The sequence below is a fragment of the Phacochoerus africanus genome, chromosome 2 (genome assembly GCF_016906955.1).
Source record: "Phacochoerus africanus isolate WHEZ1 chromosome 2, ROS_Pafr_v1, whole genome shotgun sequence".
Classification (NCBI taxonomy): domain Eukaryota; kingdom Metazoa; phylum Chordata; class Mammalia; order Artiodactyla; family Suidae; genus Phacochoerus; species Phacochoerus africanus.
In genome coordinates, this window is record NC_062545.1 from 75,361,112 (window position 1) to 75,382,685 (window position 21,574).

The 21,574-nt window shown below is 43.5% G+C and overlaps 1 protein-coding gene across 2 annotated transcripts in view; it reads left to right on the forward strand.

The window, feature by feature from the left end:
• The window catches only part of LOC125116837 (uncharacterized), a 152,847-nt gene that overhangs the window by 117,806 nt on the left and 13,467 nt on the right, over nt 1-21,574 (forward strand). Inside the window, exons 33-38 of one of the 2 annotated variants that reach the window (XM_047762415.1) lie at nt 8,194-8,303; nt 15,596-15,745; nt 17,096-17,149; nt 17,785-17,952; nt 20,648-20,800; nt 21,048-21,179. In XM_047762415.1, the coding sequence (XP_047618371.1) occupies nt 8,194-8,303; nt 15,596-15,745; nt 17,096-17,149; nt 17,785-17,952; nt 20,648-20,800; nt 21,048-21,179 (767 nt within the window). Of the gene's footprint in view, nt 1-8,193; nt 8,304-15,595; nt 15,746-17,095; nt 17,150-17,784; nt 17,953-20,647; nt 20,801-21,044; nt 21,180-21,574 lie in introns of both variants that reach the window. The other variant, XM_047762425.1, reaches the window with a different exon arrangement.

Genomic DNA, 21,574 nt, shown 5'->3' on the forward strand with positions numbered 1-21,574 from the left:
AGCTTGTGACCTCCTAAGAATGTTCAAAAGCAGCTGTGGACATCCTTATGAAGCCTCAGGGCTTGCTTTACAGAGAGATGGGCTCCACTGAATAGGCTCTGCCATTCCCCATCTTTGACATTTTGGCATTGATGTAATTTTTAATTAATTTTCTAAATTTTTCTGAGCGGTTCTAAGGCCAGCCATCTCCAAAACAAAGGCATATCTCCCAGGAGTGTGGGAAGAAAATATTAGAACTTATAAATAAGGTCTGTATATAAGAAGTCCATGTCACACTCTACACTGAGATATCCTGAAGTGACCATGGGGAATAATAAGAAACAGTAGAGTTGACAGTTCTAATCCTAGTACATGCATATCTTCAGCCACATTATGCAGTTTAAAAAGATAGCCTAATCATATCAAAGAAGTCAGACAAAATATTTTAAAAAGTCAAGGAAAAGTATTGGGAATGTGAATTCAGATCCATTCTCATTGATTGAACCTCACCCTAGCTACATCATGCTTTGCAATATTAACCACTGATAGTACTGGAGATAGTTATGAATACATAAACAGACATATATTAAAGGTGAGTGAACAAAAATGTTTTTCTTGAAGGAAGCACAATCTAAACAATAATCCAGCAATCCCCCAGCAATATGCCCTGGAACACTGACTCTCAACATGTTAATGCAGTAGTTCTCTCAGCTGCCCTGGACTAACAGGCTCATTGGATTACCTGAAGCTTTCCATTTCCTTGGTAACACAAGCCAGCAAAGTATCACTAATCACAGGCTGTGGGTTGCGTATGTTTACCTAGCATCATTAATCATTTTTTACTTCTAAACTGTGCCAGTTTTACTTATTGTGTTTGAGTTTAATTATTATATAAACCAGCAAAATAGTACAATGAGATCTGCTCTGTAAAACCTAAGTTGAAATAGATAAATTGTGGTACATCCAGTCAATGGGATATTATGGGACACTAAAAAGAAATGAACTACGAAGTCATGAAAGAAGCTTAAATGCATATTACTAAGTGAAAGAAGCCAACCTGAAAAGGCCTTGTGCTCTCTGATTACAGCTATATGATATTCTGGAAAAGGCAAAACTATGGAGACAGTAAAAAGACCAGTGGTTGCCAGCATTTGAGAGAGGAGAGAAAGATGAATAAGCAGAGCACAGAGGATTTGGGGGGCAGTTAAAGTCTGTATTATACGACAGTGGTGGATACATGGCATTATACATTTGTCAAACCCATAGTTTCACAAGAATGAACCATAATATATATTACAGACTTTGGATGATAATGATGCATCATTGTGGACTCATCAGTAATAGCAGATGTACCACACTGGTGGGGCATGTTGCTCATTGGGGAGGCTATGTGCTTTCTGTTAGGGTGCAAGGGATTTATGGGAAATCTCTGAACTGTCTGTTCAATTATCCTTTGAACCTAAAACTTCTTTTAAAAAAATGATTGGGAGTAAATAATGTTAGAAAGTTTCCCTTACTTCAGACCTTCTGAGAGCCTTTACTATCATACTGTGCATTGTAAATCTCCAGAGAGAGTATGGAATGTTCTTTAAATTTATTTGACCATAGAACCCTGTTCTTCCCTTGGGAATATCTTTCATCAACTCAAGGAACCAATGTTCTGAGGAGCGGTTTGAGAAACATGGGAGTACAAATTCAGACATATGCTTGAAGCAGTGAGGTTTTCAACTACTCACTGCCCCCTGCCATCCCACTGGTCAAGAGAACAACCTTGATTTGCAGTGCCTTCAAGTTTCAGTTCTATTTTGGCTTAGGACCCAGGGGCCACTCAGGTACAAAGGAACTGGTTGTGTTAGAGAAATGAAGTGCTACCAAACCAAGGTACCCTCCCTAGAGAGAGGGGGCCAGGTGGGGGTCGGGTATTCAGAGAGGAAGAGAGTGGAAGTGGTTTGGTCACCAGAAAGCCAAAGTTTCCCCCAGTCAGTGACCTGGGAACAGAGTGAGAGGGAAGAAGAAAACTTAATTGAACCCCCAGTGTGCTGTCTCCCTACCACCTCCATGCTTCGTCTTAAAGCCATGAACACACACACACCGAAAAGGGAACACATTTGGAGACCACCAACACCCTCTGGCCAGGAACTACTTCTCTTGTATGAATTCTCCTCACCCTGACTTCCCCTGACTCCTGCCTACAGATGCAGATGCATGTCTGAATTCGAACTCGGGAGGAAGATTTCCCAACACTTTGGTAAACTATTTACCCTTTAGGTGAGCTCATAGCTAAACCCCACACCAGTTCTATGGGCATTTGCCAGGTGAGGGTTCCCAAACTAGAAGTGTGTGGTCCCTCACTAGAGACCTGCCAGGAGAATACCCTCGAAAAAGTATGCAGTTTCTTGTCTGAAAAATAGAAAGCTCTGTCGTAAAGTTTAGACTTATGAAATTCCTAAAACATCTTAAGAAGCATAAACTTCTAGGAACATTAACTCTTGGATTTTTCCACTTCAACTATGTTAGGACAGTGGTGATATGTCTTGTCACCTTTATTGTCCTAAAGGAAAGGCAAAATCAGATTTATATGTTTATGTTGGAAAGTAGCCAATTGTAGAAGAAATGTGGAATCCCTTTTTGAAAAGCTGAATCTCCAATAAATATCAATAAGCGCAAATACCAGAAGTTCATGCTCTGTCATATCCACGTTTCTGGGAGGATTTTGCTGGATGCTTCTTCCTCTTGTGTACACTAAGTCTCCTGTCAGAAAAATGAAAGTATGAGTAGGAAATGTCATCTAAAATTAGAAACAGCTGGGGACAGGAAGAGGCTCATGGCCAGTCCCACCCTCAACAGAAAAGGGAGTGTGGTGGGGTTTGGCTCCTACCTATGACTCCATAGGTCTCTCTTAGTTTCAAGACTCCCCTGGAGTGAGAGGCAGAGAGAAATAGGTGAAAGAGAGTAAAAGGTACAAGCTTCCAGTTACAAAATAAATGAATATCAGGGACAAAATGTACAGCATAGGGAATATAGTTAATAATATTGTAATAACTTTGTGTGGTGACAGATGGTAACTAGGCTCATGGTGGTGATCATTTTGTAGTGGACAAAAATACCATATCACTGTGTTGTGCACCTGGATCTAGTATTGTGGGTCAGTTATACCTCAGTTAAAAAAAAAAAAAAGACTCCCTCGGGGTCATGCACAAAGAAGTAGGCCTTACCCAATATGATTAACATACCCAAGTACTTTTGCTCTTCCATATGAAAGTTAAGGAGTGTTGACATAGTTTCATTGTTCCAGTACTGTCATATTTTTAAATTCGATTTTATTCTTTTAACAGGTTCATAACTCAAAATGATATAGAAATACATATGTTTAGAAGTGTTGTTGCCATCACTGATCTTCTTCTGCCACCCTTACGTAACCATTTTTTTTTTTTAGTTTTTAATGTATTCTTTCAGTGCTTTTTATGCATGTACTAGTTCGTTCTTATATTCACTACCTATTTGCCTAAGCACCTACTATTTTGTAGGCTACTATACTTTAGGCACTGTTTTGAGAATACAGTAGTCCCCCCTTATCTGTGGGGGACATGTCCTAGGACTCCCAGTGGGTTCCTGAAACTGAGGATGGTATCAAACCCTATAGACACTATGTATTTCCTATGCATACATACCTATGATAAAGCTCAATTTATAAATTAGGCACAGTAAGAAATTAAAAATAACTAATGATAAAATAGAATAATTATAATTATAACAATATGCTGCAATAAAAGTTGTGTGAATGTGGTCTCTCTCTCAAAATATCTTATTGTACTATACTCACCCTTCTTGTGATGGTATGAGATGGTAAAATGTCTTTGTGATGAGATGAAGTGACGTGAATGACATAGGCATTGTGATTTAACATTAGGTGACTATTTTTTAAAAATTGAAGTATGGTTGATTTACAGTGTTATGTTCAATTCTGGTGTATAGCAAAATGATTCAGTTATGTATATATTCTTTTTCAGATTATTTTCCATTATAGGTTATAACAAGATATTGAATATTATTCCCTGTGCTGTACAGTAGGACCTTGTTGTTTATCTATTTTATACATAGCAGTGTGTATCTGTTAATCCAAATATCATAATTTATCCCTCCCCTCCTTTCTCCTTTGGTAACCATAATTTTTTTTTTGTGAGTCTGTTTCTGTTTTGTAAATAAGTTCATTTGTATCACTTTTTCAGATTCCATATATAAGGGATGTCATATATTTGTCTTTCACTGTCTGACTTCACTTAGTATGATAACCTCTCTGTCTATCCATGTTGCTGAAATGCCATTGTTAAATTCTTTTTATGGCTGAGTAATATTCCATTGTGTGTGTGATTGTGTGTGTATACATACACACACACATATATACATATGTACATATATACATATGTACATATATACATACCACCTCTTCTTTATCCATTCATCTGTTGATGAACACTTAGATTGCTTCCATATCTTGGCTACTACAAATAGTACAGCTATGAACTATACATGGGATGCATGTATCTTTTCAAATTAGAATTTTCTCTGGATATAGGCTCAGGAGTGGGATTACTGGATGGAGCATATGATGATTCTATTTTTAGTTTTTTAAGGAACTTCCATACTGTTTTCCATAGTGGCTATACAAATTTACATTCCCACCAACAGTGTAGAAGAGTCCCCTTTTCTCCGTCTCTAGTATTGGTTATTTGTAGACTTTTTATTGATGGCCATTCTGATTGACGTGAGGTGATAATGTCCTTGTAGTTTTGATTTGCATTTCTCTAATAATGAGTAATGCTGAGAATCTTTTCATGTGCCTGTTGGCATGTATACATCTTCTTTGGAGAAATGTCTGTTTAGGTCTTCTGAGCATTAGGATACTATTCACCTTCTGATGAAAGGTCAGGAGGAGGACCACCTGCTTTGGATGATCCTGGATTATCAAGCCATTATAATATCTAATTGGATGTTAGGAGCAGAATGTGTTAGTGGTTGGGGATAATCAGGCAGGATGGTGCAATATGGTGTGAGATTTCATCATGCTACTCAGAAAAGTGCTCAATTTAAAACTTATAAATTGTTTATTTCTGCAATTTTCCATTGAATATTTTTGGACTGGAGTTGACCACAGGTAACGAAAACTGAAGAAAGTGAAGCTGTGAATAAGAGGCGACTACTGTACATCCTGACTATCATGGGGGAAAAATCCTTACTCTCATGGAATTTATCATCTAGAAGGGGGTAGACAGACCATAACTGATAAACACAAGAAAGAAGAAAGTAATGGAGTGAGAAGGATAGTGGTTGGGAGGTTTAAACGGGCACATTGCTTTTTTTTTTTTTTGTCTTTTTGCCATTTCTTGGGCCGCTCCTGCGGCATATGGAGGTTCCCAGGCTAGGGGTCGAATCGGAGCTATAGCCACCCACCTACGCCACAGCCAGCCACAGCAATGTGAGATCTGATCTGCGTCTGCAGCCTACACCACAGCTCACGGCAATGCTGAATCGTTAACCCATTGAGCAAGGCCAGAGATCAAACCCACAACCTCATGGTTCTTAGTCAGATTTGTTAACCATTGCACCATGATGTGAACTCCAGGGCACATTGCATTTTTAAATAGGGTAGTCATGATAGATTTCACTGAGAAAGTGATATTTTGAGCAAAGTTGAAGATGAGGAAGTTAACTATGTGTGTATCTGGTGGAGGGGGAGCATTCCAGAGAGAAAGACAGCCCATACAAAAGCCTGAAGCAGAACAGCAAAGACCCCAGTGTGGCTGGAGTGGAGAAAGTGAGGGAGATTAGTAGGAGGTGAAGTCAGAGAGGAAGTGTTGAGAGGGTGACAGATCGTGCAGGACCTTGCAAGGACTTTAGTGTTTACTCTGAATGTGATGAGGAGCCTGTCTCAGATTTTGAGTGACATGATCTAACTTATGTTTAAATAGAATCTCTCTGGCTGCTATGCTGGGAAGAAAGGATAGATGAAGGGAGAGGCTGATTTTTGAGGCTATGGCAATAATCCAAGCAGGAGGAGATGGTGAATCAAACAAGGTTGGGAGCAGTGAAAGTATTAAGTGGTCAGATTGTGGGCCTATTTTTGAAGTAGTCACTAATGGATTGGGTATTGGGTGTGGGAAAAAGAGAAGAGTCCATAATGATGCCAAGATTTTTGACCTGAGCAACTAGGAAAACTGAATTGCCATCAGTTGAGATAGCAAATTAGGAGGGAAGATCAGAAATTTAATTATGCACAAGTGAAGTTTGAAATGCCTTTCAAACATCCAAGAAGAGATCCAAGTGGGTATTAGATATAATTTTGAGGGTTGTCAGTGTATAGAAGGTATTTAGCCATGAGTCTAGATGAGATAGCCAAGGGAGTGAGTATAGATAGAAAAAAAGAGGTGAGGAGTTCCCTTCATGGCTCAGTGGTTAACAAACTCAACTAGGATCCATGAGGATGCAGGTTCGATCCCTGGCCTCGCTCAGTGGGTTCAGGATCTGGCATTGCCATGACTGTGGTGTAGGTTGAAGATACAACTTGGATCCCATGTTGCTGTGGCTGTAGCATAGATAAGCAGCTGTAGCTCCGACTTGACCCCTAGCCTGGGAACTTCCATATGCCTCAGGTGTGGCCCTAAAAAGCAAAAAAAGAGGTGAACCAAGGGCTGAGTCCTAGGACACTCTGATATTAATAAGAACTGGGTGGGATGAGGGGTTGGGGGGTGCTGGGAGGAGAACCAGCAAAAGGGACCTACAAGGAACAGCAAGGTAGAGGAAAACTAGGACAGAGCAGTGTCCCAGTGTCTGGTGATGGAAGTTTCTCAAGCAGGAGGAAATAACAAATTGTGTGAAGTATTACTGGCAGTCAAGCAAAACCAATGGTTTTAGCCATGTTGATGTCACTGATGTTTATGACAAATCAGTTTCAGTGGAGTGGTGAAGGTAAAAGCTTGGTGAGTGAGTTTAAGAAGGATTTTGAGAGAAGTCACAGATAATAAGCATAGACATCTCTTTCTGAGAGTTTTGCTAAAAAGGGAGCAAAGAAATGAGGCAAGGAGTTTTCTTGTGGTGCAGCAGGTTAAGGATCTGGTGTTGTCACTGCAGTGGCTTGGGTGACTACTATGGTGCCAGGTCAGTCCTTGGCCTGGGAACTTCCACATGCCATGAGCACAGCCAAAAAAAAAAAAAAAGAAAAAGAAGAAAGAAAAGAAAGAAAGTGAAAAAGAAATGAGGCAAAAGCTGACAGAGAAAATGGGGTCAAGTGAAGGATTTTTAATGTGGGGTAAATAATGTGTGCTCTTGTGAATGATTCAGGAAAGAGGGGAGAAGTGATTATATCAGAGCTCAATTTTTGGAGTTATGACCTTTATTATATTTTACATATATATATATATATATATACACTTTCTTTAAAAACATAGCATTTTATATCCACTCTTTTGCATTTTGCATTTGCAACTTAATAATCCGTGGTTCTTTTACATAAGTACATGGAGAAATTTCTCTTTTTTTTACAGCTGCATACTATCCCATTGGAAAGATATACCACAGTTTGCATCCTGTTTCTAGTTTTCTCTGTCCTAAACGATGCTACTCTGAATAACTGTGTATATAACTTGTCGCAGATCTGTCAGCCCTGTTGCTGCTTCAGTCAAGGAGCTAAAGTTCATAGTCTGCAGCTCTCAACATTTTTAATCTGTGACTCTTTTTTAGATTTCCTCCCCTTTTTTTGTTAACTCTATATTCAAATAACTTTGCCTTTTAACACTAGGAATGTACTTAAGCCGATAAATATAATAGCTCTTCATTTACTTCTGATAGTTGTGCTAGATCAAAATAATTGTTGAGATACATATAGGGACTTGATGAAAGTAGATGTTATATATGGTCAAAAATAACTTTTGATTTGGGATTTTTAGTTATGGTAACAGAATATGGTTAACTGGACTTGAGATGCTTTTCCAGATCTTTTCATTAGGAATCTTGTTAGAGAGCTTCCTTATTCCCATGTTCTGGAGGATCCTGTGTCCTCAACCATCTCCTTCTCTCCCCTGCCTCAGCCATTAGTTTTTGTGTATTTGAAAATGACAGCTTGTGTCCAGTGTCATGTTTCAGCGAGTTGCCATCTTGTAGCTATTAATGGTTGTTTGATGTTTCCTGATTCTGGTGATGGTATGTTTCTCCCCCTAGACCTTTGGAAACACCAAGTCATGAAAGAAAACTTTTCATTTATCAGACCACAAATAGTTGAAAATTTTGTACAGAGATTACTGGAGAATTACCAGGATGGTGGACTAGAGGTATGTATTGAAAATTAGTCATTCTAGAGTGTGGTTTGCTTTTTTAAAACAAAAACAAAAACCCATAAACCGAAAAAAGAAAGATTTTCCCCTGAGCAACCTTCTAATGCTTCTCTTACTCCCTTAGAGTGAAAATAGGAAAGCTGGAGCTGAACTCAAAGTGATAATCACATGGTACCATTTTAATTTTGGAAAAAGCCTGATTCCTAATCAAAATGGGAGAGTAATTAGGATATGTATGTTGCCTAATTTCAGATTTGGCCAAATTTTAAAAGTAACCTTGGAGTTGATTTATGAATGAATTATTTTTAGCAAAATTTCCTGTTGTCGATTTTTTAGTACAAAAAGTTTTAAAGAGAAAAGCCAGAATAACCTATGGTATCACTACCTAGAAAATATTTCTTTTTTGGCCATGCCCACAGCATGTGGATGTTCCTAGGCCAGGGATTGAACCCATACCACAGCAGCAACCTGAACTGTTGCAGTTACAACACAGCATCCTTAACCCTCACTGCCACAAGAGAACTCCTAGAAGATATTTTTTAAATGTACAGTATGAAAAAGATATAACAGTTCACAAAAGTAACATTTTCACCCGTCCTCCACTCCATCATCTCCAGTTTCCTCTCCCAAAGGAAGCCAGTATCAACAATGTGTGTGTAGGTATTTGAATCCCTAACAACTCTCTATAATATATATTTAACAATAATATATATTAAATGCATACAACACATATACACACAGTCCTTGGAGTTTTCAGCTGTTTACTATTGACAGGAATGCCTTTCTAAATTAAAAGAATCTGCTAAAAAGGCAGGATAAGAGAGTGTATGTGGCTATTTGCCAAATCAGAGTTTTTAGGATCTTTAAAAAATTAAGCCTAAGTGCAGTAGGTAGCTATGAGTCTAGTTTCCTTTGAAATTCATTTAAAAAAACCTGACTTAGCAAAAAAATGTATTTGATGTTGTAAAACATTTTCTCCAAATTTATGTTTTGCTAAGCTCTTCAAATATTCCCTATAATTTTATAATAAACATTCATACTTATGAGGCAGAGAATTCACAGGCTTGATTAGAGATACATTCCTCCTCAGAATTTGGTGATTTTACACGTATTTGCTTTAAACTTTCAATTATACCCAATGTGGTACTGTGTGTTCTGATGAGGGGGTGATGTGTTTCCTTCCGGGTCCTTGCAGCCCAGCAGTTCTCATCCAGAGGTGATGGGGGGTGGGGGGCATGCTCGGAAAAATGTTTGAATCAAAAAATTTTGTGGCTTTCCTTAAAAGGAAGGAAATTCTGACACATGCTTCATCATGGAAGACATTCTAAGTGAAATAAGCCAGTCACAAAAACATAAAAGCTGCGTGATTCCGCTTATATGAGGTAGCTAATGTGATCAAACTCATAGAGACAGAAAGTCTCGTGGTGGTTGTGAGGGGCTGGCAGGCAGGGGAATGGGGAATTAGGTTTAATGCATACAGTTTCAGTTTTGCAGTATCAAAAGAGTTCTAGAGATTGACAGCACAAAGGTGGGAACGAACTTGATGCCACTGAACTCTATGTTTAGAAATGGCTAAAATGGCATCTTTTGTGTATATTTTACCACAATAAAAACAAGCAGGAAGTTTGTGGCTCAATGTCTCCTCATCCCTTCCCCCCACACCCCGACATTGAGGACAGGATCTTCTAGGAAAGAAGTGTGGTATTAGCAAACAGGCACAGCTGAAACTCAGGGCACACTGAAGAGGATAGTATCTGCCTGTGGCTGTCTGAGAATAACAGGACCCCAGGATGTTAGGTCCCTCCAAAGTCTGTGGCTGGTGGGCTTCTAGTCTCCTCTGGATCATCTGCAGTGACAGGGAACTCACCCGCTTTTAATCTCCATCCCCAGCCACTACACCCCACCATTCCTGGCAGTTTTTTTTTTTTTTTTTTTTTTAAGAGCCCTAGGTGTGACATATGGAAGTTCCAGGGAGGGGTCAAATCAGAGCTACAGCTGCCTGCCTACACCACAGCCGCAGCAACGCAGGATCCGAGCCGTGTCTGCGACCTGCACCACAGCTCACTGCAACACCAGATACTAGTCAGATTCGTTACCACTGAGCCACAATGGGAGCTCCATGACAGCTCTTGTTTCAGGCGGCTCTTACTAAGCTGGATTTGGCCTCCCCGCATCTCCGCCATGGATCCTTGTTCTGTCCCTGGGACGCTACCGATCATGGTTCTGACCCCTCACAACAAGCCTTTAGATATCTGAGGGCAGCCAGTCAGAGAAACTCAATTGGCATCATTTCTAGTATGTGTGAATCCTCTAAAATTATAAAGATGGACCGGTACTGGGAGGACACACCGAAACAGGTGCCCCTCAAGTGGTGAATACAAAGTTACCTCTTCCTCAGTGGTGCAGCTCATACCAGGGCACATGGCAGGGAAATGGAGCAGGCACCGTGCTCCCCTCACCTGAGTGCCTCTTTGTGGAGCAGACTGCATGGACATGCAAGGAGAGCCTGAACCCAGCCTTCCCCCCTTCACACTTCTCTGAATTCAAGGTTGTCTGACCAACCAAGAGTGCCCTGTTCTGGGTGCTTTGCTCTCATTAACACTGATGAGTGTGTTGGGTTTTGTCACAGCTGGACACACTGGGCTAGTAGCCACCTGCAGCCCACACATGGCCTTCAGGCATCCTGCTGCTGCCATATTGTTAGCCTTGTATCTGTTTAGCTTGGTCCACTCTTCAAACCTCTTGAAATCTTTAAAAATTTTGGATTTTTATCATCTAACATAGTCTTTCCCCTTCCTTCAGTATCCTCATTTGAGTCATTAATAACCAGTGTATGACAGGACAGGTCCCAAGCTCTGTGCCTCCCATACTGGGTCCCCTCTCAGCTGACCAGGTCCTTTGGGGCACAGTCTTCCATTGACCAGAAGCTCATCTGGTTGTCCTGTCACCTAGCTCATGTTCTCCATTTGTCCAAAAGGACATCATGAGAAACCTTCTCAGGTGTCCTGCTGAAATCCACATACACTGCATCTGCTGTATGTCCTGAGGGAAAAGATAAATCTGATCTGACCATTCTTGAACCCATCTTGGCATCTAATAATTTTTGCTTCCTTCTCCAAATTTTAGAACACCAACCTTTCACAATTAGTTCTAATATCTAGGCCAAATTTTATACCAGACACCTAAAGTTAGAGACTGACCTTTTTTGCAATCAGAACTATAATAGTCTATTCTGTGTATTCTAGAACCAGTTGCCTTCATATGTCAAGAGCCAGTCACTCATTCAGCAAGTATTTATAGATCTATTTTTTTTTCCAGGCACTGTGTTAAAGATACGAAGGCCAAAGGTAGAGTTGCTGCCATCAAAGAGCTAATGGGAAAAGTTAGGTGGGCCAGTCATGTCTGGGAAAGGCACTTCATATTAAGCACTTGGACAGAGGCATGCCTAGGGTGCTATGTGAGCTCAGAGAAGGGGGCACAACCCAGCTAGGGGTTGGGGCAGGAAACGGTCAGGGAAGACTTCCTAGAGGAGGTGTTGTTTGGGCCAAGTCTTGAAGCACAAGTAGGAGCTGGCCAGAGGAAGAGGAGCTAGGGAGGGAAGGCACAGCACTCTAGGAAGGGAGTATAGCAGAGTTCAGAGGAGGACACTGCCAAGGTAGACAGGGCCAGATGTTGAATGGCCTCGTGGGCAATCCTTATGAGTTTGGATTTCATCCCAGAGTTAGTGTAAAGTCACTGAAGCATTTTGTCAACAGAGGTGGGTTTTAGAAACATCTTTGTTTGCCTGATTTTAGATAGATTGTTATGAGGGGTTCTGAGATGGAGCAAACTACAGAAGGACATTTTCCCCCCAACAGGGCCAGACTTTTGCCATAATGAGGCCTGGCATCTGCCATGCTTCACCCAGGCTGGCTCTCCAGAAGGATTCACGGGGCAGTCTGCTCCTCTTCCAGCTGGTGCCATCCAATACGGTTCAGGTTTAGGTGCTGGTGAAGGAGTCAGCCCACTGGAGGGCAGTGGGCTAAGGTCATCACTCCAGTTCTTTTGGAGCCCAGGGGCCAACCTTGGAGGGGAAGTTGGCAGATGAAGCTCCTTGGTGCTGCATTTTGACACAGAGCTGACATTTAGTGACCTAGGAAGGCCAGGGTCGATTGCAGAACAGCTTCTGAGAAACACATTGTTCTGAGAACTCGTGGAAGGAGTGTGCCAAGAGAAGCACACAGGCTCTGGTCCCACAACAGATGCTGCTCAGGTGGCTCCAAGGCTTTTGTGGGAGACCCAGTGCCGTCTGCAGAAGCAAAGCTCACCTGGAGAGAGGGGACTGCTGAGAACTGGGAGTCTCCCTGCCCTTTCCATCACCTGTCATCCACAGCTTCCTGTCTGCCCCACTCAGCCATGCTCCCCATCCCACATGTCCATTGCAGATACTCCGGCAGGGCCCTTGTCCCCTCTCCCTGCCTTCACACTCATTTCCTATGTGCCATCCGCTTGAGCTGATCTTTCAGTCCAGCCTCCCAAGACCTCAGCTGAGCCACTGGGGGAAGGAAGCAGCACAGTTTCTCTGGCCTCTGGAGAAACTCAAGGGGAGTCCTGGCTGCTCCCACCTCTTTGGTCTAACACAGACTCACCCAGAACTTCCTTATCCTTCCTTGTTGGAACAGCGTGCTGGCTCAGAGGGCCACTGTGGTTCGAGTCTGCATTTCTGATTGTTTGGGATCCTGTATCTGCAGTGGCTTTGGTGGCATTAGTTTGCTCTGCTAAAGGGCTGTGGAGAGCCTGTTTGCACGCTCAGGTTAGGGCATTGCTGTCCAGGACAGTGAGGCGTGAGTCACTGTAGCTGACTCCAAGCACTGGGCCTGCCCCATCTGGATGAGGTCACCGGCCACACCCTGCTGGCCTCGAATGTGGTCTCATGACTTCTCAAGGCTTCATACTTTCATCACACTCAGTCCGGGAAGTGTTTCCTTTGTCAATTCTAATTCGTGTAGCCTGGCCCTTTCACCGTAAACAAGTCAGGGTCCAGGGGATGTAATCTTGATGTCCTTCGCCTTGGTGTCAGCAGCTGACTCTTGGCTGTCTTAATGCTCACTTTCAGGGACAGGATGTATCACCCTCACTCCCCTGCACCAGGGACCTCTTGAGGAGGCCCTAGACAGTAAGTGCCCAAGGCTGAGCACCTCCCCTGATTGCCTGGCTCCTGCTCCGAATATCCCCCATGAGCAGAGGTTTTCATCTGCTGTTTCCATTCTGCACGTCTTGAGTGCATCCTGCCAAGCTGCTACAGTTGATAGCCTTTACCAAAGCTTTGCTGTTTTAATTAGTATATATAGTATTTAAACATATATTTTATAAGCAGTTGTTTTAATTGTATATACATTTTATGATTATTTTGGAAAATAGAAATATGTGTTAGAAAATATATTCTCACCCTCAGTAATGACCACTGTTATTATGTTGGTGTATTTCTTTACAACTTTTTTTATTCATTCACTTTTTTTAACAAAACAAGATTATATGCCTTTTTAAATTTTTTTTTCTCTTGACTATATGTTATAAACAGGTTTCCTTGTCAATAATGACATCCACAGCACAATTTTTGATGGCTGTTTAGTATTTCATCATATAGATGAATGAGATATATTCAACACACTTTAGATTATTTCCACCTTTTTTGGCCATGCCCATGACATGCAGAAGTTCCTGGGCCAGGAATCTAACCCATGCCACAGCAGTGACCCAAGCCGCTGCAGTGACAACACCGATTCTGTTACCTACTGCACCACAGAATGCCTCCATTTTTCTTTTCTATTGCAAGGGCTACTATACAGAACATCTCTTAACATATATTTTTGTGTATAACTTTTATTATTTTCTAAAGATAAATTCCTAGAAGAGGAGTTACTGAGTCAAAGAGCATGAATACTTAAAAATCTTTTCATAGATACTATTAGTCTACCCCCTAAAATACCACACTGATTTCTCCTTCCATCAGCAGTGCTGAGTGAGCCACTTTTCCTCATGCCATCAGTACTGGGTTTTATCACTGTTAGCCATCTTTTCTAGTTTGCCTCAATAACTCACCTGGCAGAGCCTGTCTGGGCTTTCTCTGGAGGTCTGTGGCACAGAGGTTACACTGATAGGACAGTGTCATTGGGATAATCAAGTCAGAGCCAAGGGAACCACCCCAGGCTGGAAGGAGAGCCTAGTTTCTGCAGTGAGATCACAGGTGGATACACAGAGAGGTACAGACATACCCTAATGGACACACACACACACACAGCCATATCCACAAATGCACACGGACCCCCTCTCTCATACAGACACACAGAGACACACACAAGCATGTCAGTGGACATGCAGGTCCTAGTCAGGTAGATCTGCCCTACCTCCCTCACATCAGCTTCCATTTCTCTTGGAGGGCTGGACTGTCCTCTGTTCCTTGATGGCACCTCTTCAAAAAGGGGTGCCCAGCTGCCTGGAGAAAGAGAGGGCATGGGACTGCCTAGAGAGTGAGCACCACGGCCCTTTGACCAGATGCCCCACTTCAGAGGCCCCTCTGGCTATGCTCCAACCCCACCCTTTTCCCTAGGAAACCCAAGGCCAAAGGGACTTTCCCACTCAGATCCCTGGCCCTCCTTCTGGATGATAATCTAGATACCTGGAAATCCCTGAATCCAGGGCCTCTTCCACAGATCACCCTCTCCAAAGAGAGAGTGGGCTCACCACTAGTGTGCACACCTTGGCCTGAGGGGTAGACAAGGGCAGCTGTGCAGGGGTGCTGCTTAGATGCATGCAAGCCCCCTTCATACCCACCCCCCCACCACCCACCCCACAGTATGATGTGAGGTCAGAGGTAAGAAGCAAAGGGGTCAAACTGTGAACAATGGGTTAGGGACCAGCTCCCCCCAAATCACTATATTTCAGCACAGAACTCAAGAGTAGTCCAAGAATGATGATAAAATCAAACTTGGCCTTGCAAGTCATTTTGAAGGTCTATTTTTCAAAGTTGGAAAATTAAACATTTTCATTTTTACAGTTTGATTTATAACCTTTAAATATTTAGAACACTTAGACACATGGTATGGGGGCCTCCATCTGTACTTTTGTCCCTGGCCCTGCAAATGTTAAGAGCAGACCTGAAAGAGAGACTCGCAAGGCTAGAGCTGATGTTTTTTTAAGGGGGAAGAAATGGAAGTGGGTCTCTGAGCCAAGGCAATGTGTGCTATGAACCCTGGCCAGGCAGGGCTGCCCTGGGGGAGCTGCTGTGAATGATGCCCCTTCCTTTTCAGATCACTTTCAGGAAAGACCACCTTGAGGCCTGCCTCCTTTCCCTGGGTTGCGATGTGATGGCCAGGGAACGCAGCAACTTCGAGAGCTACTCCATGTGTTACGAGCATGTGTTGGAGCATGCTAGGCAAAAGCTCTGCCAGAAGGAGCAGGTATGTTCCCAGACATTCAAGAATTGCAGTGGAGAAGGTGTGGGTAGGGAAGCCCAGGATTCACTCCAACGAGGAAAGTTGGTCAGGGTCGGGGAAAGTGTTTTTATGAAAGAACTGAGAATAAATGAGACTGTCCATATTTCTCTTCCCATTGGCTTATTTCCTTGTACTCTGGGATTCTCAGCTGGGAAGGTGCTGGCCCTAGCAGCACTGGTTTGTGTGCTTTGGAGGTGTCTAGTGGGGAACATAATAGATGAGGGACAAAGGCGCTGGCCCGCAGGGAAGATACATAGCTGGCCTTTCCACCCTCAGCAAATACAAGGGATCTTGTGCTGTTCCTGAACAAGCAAAGAAGCCAGAGTCCTTGAGTAAACTGTGTCTTCAGGATGCACATCTTGGATCTCACTGATGAGACTTTTCTCAAATGAGATCTCACTGGTGGGATCCAAAAGTCACTTCTTCTGCCCTAGATTGCACCATGTTTTGAAATGGTTTGTGTCAGAGGTTCAGTGTAGTCTTAGTGTGTACCTAAGAAAAATGCCAAAGTTTGAAAAAAAACAAATGAAACATTAAAATATCACCTAATGAGTCTTAGCTTCACCCCCCAGTTCAGCTTATCCCATAATGAGTCTTCTGTGTCAGTGTGGTTACCTGGAAGTTGATGCTGTCTTTTGATAATGTTTTGAGTGTCTTCAAATGCAGTAGGGTGACAAGCATGGTGCTGACTCCCAGTGGAGCCCAAGAAGCTCAAAACGAAGCAGCAATAACACAGATAAAGAGGTGTCTGGAGAGTTCCCATTGCAGCTCAGAAAAAACAAATCTGACTAATATCCATGAGGACGCAGTTTCGATCCCTGGCCTCTATCAGTGGGTTAAGGATCTGGTGTTGCTGTGAGCTGTGGTATAGGTTGCAGACATGGCTCAGATCTGGTGTTGCAATGGCTGTGGCTGTGGCCAGCAGCTATAACTCTGATTTGACTCCTAGCCTGGGAACGTCCATATGCTGCACCTGTGGCCCTAAAAAGCAAAAAAAAAAAAAAAAAAAAAAAAGATGTAGGGGTTCCCACTGTGGCTCAGCAGGTTAAGGACCCAGTGTTGTCTCTATGAGGATGCAGGTTTGATTCCTGACCTCACTGGTTAAGGGTCCAGCATTGCCATGAGCTGTGGTATAGGTCACAGACAAGGCTCAGCTGTGGCCCGCAGCTGCAGCTCTGATTCGATCCCTGGCCTGGGAACCTCCATATGCTGCGAGTGTGACCCTAAAAAGACCAAAAAAAAAAAGAGGTGTCTGGAGTGTGCTGTACTGAATAAATGTTTGTGTTTGCTTGTGCACTGCTTTCTCCTCTTCAGGAATTAGACATTATACGAAGAGGTCAGAGTCACCCTGAAGACAATGCTGGTCAGGTAGGTCAGTTATTACTAAAAAGGTTCTCTTCTCCATTTCTCAAATCCACAGTCTCAGCAGTAGCCAGAATGGGACTTCCTGGTGTCATTTTCTTATGTAGAAGTCCTATCAAAGACGGGCCCACTGTGGAGACATCCAGGGAGTGTGCTTGCACTTTTTAAGCAATGAAGCGTCTTTTTCTTTTTTTTTTAATTTTTGGGTGATTATTTTTGCTGTTGATTTTTTGGGGGGCAGGGACGGGGGCGGGCCTTGGGTTGGTTTGTTTTCTTTTGAGGCCAACATGCTTTCTGAGGAAGAAGTATTTAGACTGAGGTGTCAAGGGAAGGCCAGTTTGGAAAAGGAAGCCAAGACAGTTAAAGTATTGTCTCCAAATGAAAAGTGGTTAAGTAGCACCTTTTCTGGGTTCACTTATTCAGCATCCATTTATTGACCACCTACTATGTGTCCGGAACTAGTCTGGGACCCTTGAGCCAACCTTAGCTTCTTCTGCTCACCTTGCACAAGAGGATATTCACCTACTTCATTAGATTCAAAGCAAAGTGCAAATTCAACACTGGTATAAAGAACTCTTTTTGCAGTGGCTGTTTGGAATTCCCGAATTATTTTCCATTAAAATAGACATTTCTGCCCCCAGATTGCAGAGCTCAGTCATAGTATGATCATGGAAATCACTGCCCTGAGAGCCCAACTCACAGATTTGGAGGAGGAGAACCTGAATCTCAAAACTCAGATTAGAAAAGAAGTCCAAGAAGAATATGAAGCATTAGTCCAAGCTTTGTTTGTGACATGTTTACACATCAAAGTAAGTGACCTGGGTCAGCCGTTTGGGCAGTCCTGTGGGGACCCAGGCGTACCTCACCCCCGTGGCAGTGCAGAAGGATTCATGACAGAATGGGCTTTGCAGCAGCAAGAGATTGTTGGGCCCAAGAATTCTCCAGCTCCAGGCTTTCACTGGAGCGAGTCAGCGATGAGTAGTCATGATTTTACCACAATAGACACTGAATTTTAAATAATTTAGATATCTACCCTTTTCCTCACTCTCCTGCCATTGTTGCCATCTGATTGCTATGGAGGGAAGAGGGGAGTTCTATTTCTCCAAAAGCCAGCAGTTCATGTTACTGTTTTGTCTGTTGAATGAACATCCAAAACAGGAGAGCACAACACCCTGGGCCAGGCCAGCCTGCCTCGGTAGCAACAGGCCCCTCCTGAAAGCTCTTGGGGCAGCTTCAGAATTTGAATCAGAAATTTTCCCACTCTCAAAATGCCCACTAGCCTTTCTCTTGCATCCGGTGTCAAGGAGCTGCTGAGGAGTGATGGGTGCGCATGTGCCCACAGCACTGTGGAAGCCTGTCACTTTCTTTTGATGTTGAGGCAGCTGTGAGATGGAGACCCCATGCCTGAAGTGGGCCATCGTGGATCCTGATCCAGCTGCCCCGCAGTGAGAATTTCAGTAAAAAACTAACATCCCTGAATCCCCAGCTTCCCCTTTCCTATTATTAGATGTTCCCCAGAGCCAGCCCCACTTGGGTCCTTCCCTCACTATCTCTCCTGGGGGACCCCAGGGGGTCCCTGAAGTTGTTCCATTGAGCAGTTTCCACCGAAGTTCTGCCTTGGCCTGGTCATTCCAGAGAGGACTGGCCATTCTGTCTTACTGTAAAGTGTCCACCAAATACAAATGCTTACAAATATTAAACACACATTGGCCTGGTGCTGCAGGAGAGGGGTGAGAAGACAGTGTGGTCTGGAACTTGCTAAGCCACCTTTCGGGTGTAAAATTGTTGAAAAGTGCCTCAAGTTCTTTATAGCTTCTGCCAGATTCCTAAACAATAAGGAAATTCTCCACTTCTTCCAAGCTCATTTAGCTCCACAAACCCCTGAAAGCAGGGAGTCCCTGTTCCACCCCAGGGTCCCAAGAAGTTGGTGTGGCCAGTGGTCAGGCTTCCTGCTGTGGCTCCCTAGCACCACCCTCCTGTCTTTATTCCAGGGAAGTGGTTCAGAGGTGAAAGTGAAACCAACAGCACTCATGGCCTGAACCTAACCAGAACCCAGATTGGGACTTGGACCCACAGCTTTAAATTAGAATCACTCATCCAGAGTCTGGACTTACCGAAGTTCAGGTTCTTCATGCCTCCATGCAGAAGGAATTCAGCAAGAGACAAATAGTGATAGACAAGAAATAGATTTATTAAGATGGGACGCTTGTGGAGTTCCCGTGATGGCTCAGCAGTTAGTGAACCTGACAAGCATCCATGAGGATGTGAGTTTGATCCCTGGCCTCCCTCAAAGGGTTAAGGATCCAGCTTTGCTGTGAGCTGTGGTATAGGTTGCAGACTTGGCTCGCATCCTGCGTTGCTGTGGCTGTGGCATAGGCCAGCGGCTACAGTTCCAATTGGACCACTAGCCTGGGAACCTCCATATGCTGCGGGTGTGACCCTAAAAGACAAAAAGACCAAGAGAAAGAAACAAAAAAAAAAAAAAACAAAAAAACAGATGGGACATTTGTAAGAGATGCAAGTGGGCAGGCAAGGAGGCTCTGCCCAAAGGATTAGGTGGGCTACAGTTTTATCATCCAAGGCGAGTGGGGGTGGGAAAAGACCTCCTCTTCCTTTCTGGGAGTAATGGCTCCTCCTTGGGATCTGGTATTCAAATCAGCGGGAGGGTGGTCCTTAAACTCTTTCCCTTGGTCTGAACCTGAATGCAGGCCTCATCCCATCCCCTACCCAATGACTTGAGGCATATCTCATGCCTCCACTAGTCAAGCAAGTCTGCCTTGTTCTGATGGCTTTCTTGAGCAACTATTAACTTACTGTGGTCTCCCAAAGTTCCCTAGGTTTCCGTCTCTATCTATGGTCTCTTACTGGGACTTCTACAACTACCTGTGCCTACTCCATCCCTATCAAAAGGACACCCCACAGTCACCCCTCACCCAAGGATGCTGGGTCTCCAGTTATACTTAACATGAGTAAACTGTTTCGCCATAAGCTGTTAGCCATAGCCATTCAGAATGGGGCTGCTTCATAATGAGATTTCTGCTGGAGCCTAAAGAGGAAGGTCAAGCCAGCCTAATTCCTTCCTCTAATTTATCTATTTTTAATGGAGTTTTTCGTTAGCAGCTGATGGACAGTGTTCTCATCTGGTCAGATTCTGTTGAGTCAACCTGCTAAAAATCCCTAGGTTCAAATTCCCAAGTAACCCTTTGTGTGAGGGGGAGAGGGGAGATTTGGTTTTCCACCTGTGACGTGCTCTTCTACCTGCTCAACTTGCATTGACATCTGACAACCACAGGCTCTAGGATGTGCAGGTGTCCGCAGGATGGAGCCCCACAGATTGAAGACAACACTAAAGGAGCCACTAGTAAGACCTGAGACAATACCTGACAGAGTCGTTGTCTGGGTGGCTGATGTTTCAATATGAAATCATTTCTGAAAGTTGGGTTTTAGAAGGCAAAATGACTCTTCCTCAGCTGCCCTTCCTAAACCTGAGTCTGCAATTTGCAGGAGAAGCTGGAGGAGAATCAACTTAATTTGATCCAGAAAGTATGTGAGCTCGTTGGCGAAGTAAGAACAGAAGGGATTGACAATATGAAGAACCTGAAGAAGAAATGGGGCTCTGCCAGACCTGATGAAGAAATGCAAGAAAGCCCAGCCAAAGTATGGGATTTCATTTAGAGTGGGGTGTCAGCATTTCGTCCTAGCATCTGACCTTGCCGCTCATTCTGTTTGCATATCTGTCCTGTTTCCCTGAGAAGGTCTTGTGTCAGGCATTTTAAAAGGGCACTGGGGCTCACAGCACAATTGTCTCATCTTCTGGAAGGCATGTTTCTGATGTTAGAATTCATGTCCCTCCCAAGTAAAGGGCTGGGGGCAGTCTTTTCTGAAAGTGAGCCCTTCTAAGCAGGAGCAGCTGCGGACCTTGGAGCAGGACAACTGTAGCCTGGCTGCCCTGGTGTGCAAAGTGAGGAGCCTGGGCCGCTGGAGGCTGGCAGCACAGCAGGAGCGCTTCCAGGGCCAGCTGAGCAAGGCTGAGAAGGTGAGGCTTGGGGAGGAGGGGGGATTGCTGCCCTTCTTGGCTGCATCTGCTGCCCTGGTGTCGGGTAGCAAGATCTGATAGCTGGGGAGTTTTCCTGGGAACAGGCAATATCAGAGCCTGAAGAGAAATAGGAGAGAGCCAAAAGCAAACAGCGAAGAAGCAAATGAGAGAACAGAGCAGGAGTTTAGCACAAAGGGAAGGGAAAAAATGGAGGGAGATTTACCAAGTGCTGGCAGCTTTGTCGAAACACTACAAGTCTTTGAGTTTCAAACATGATTACCTGAGGAAAATGAAGTAACAATAAGGGAAAATCTACTTTAAGGCAGATTGAAACCAAAGCACATATCAATAGCAGTTTAGAAACTTTGACTTACTGTTTCTGAAACTCAGTATTT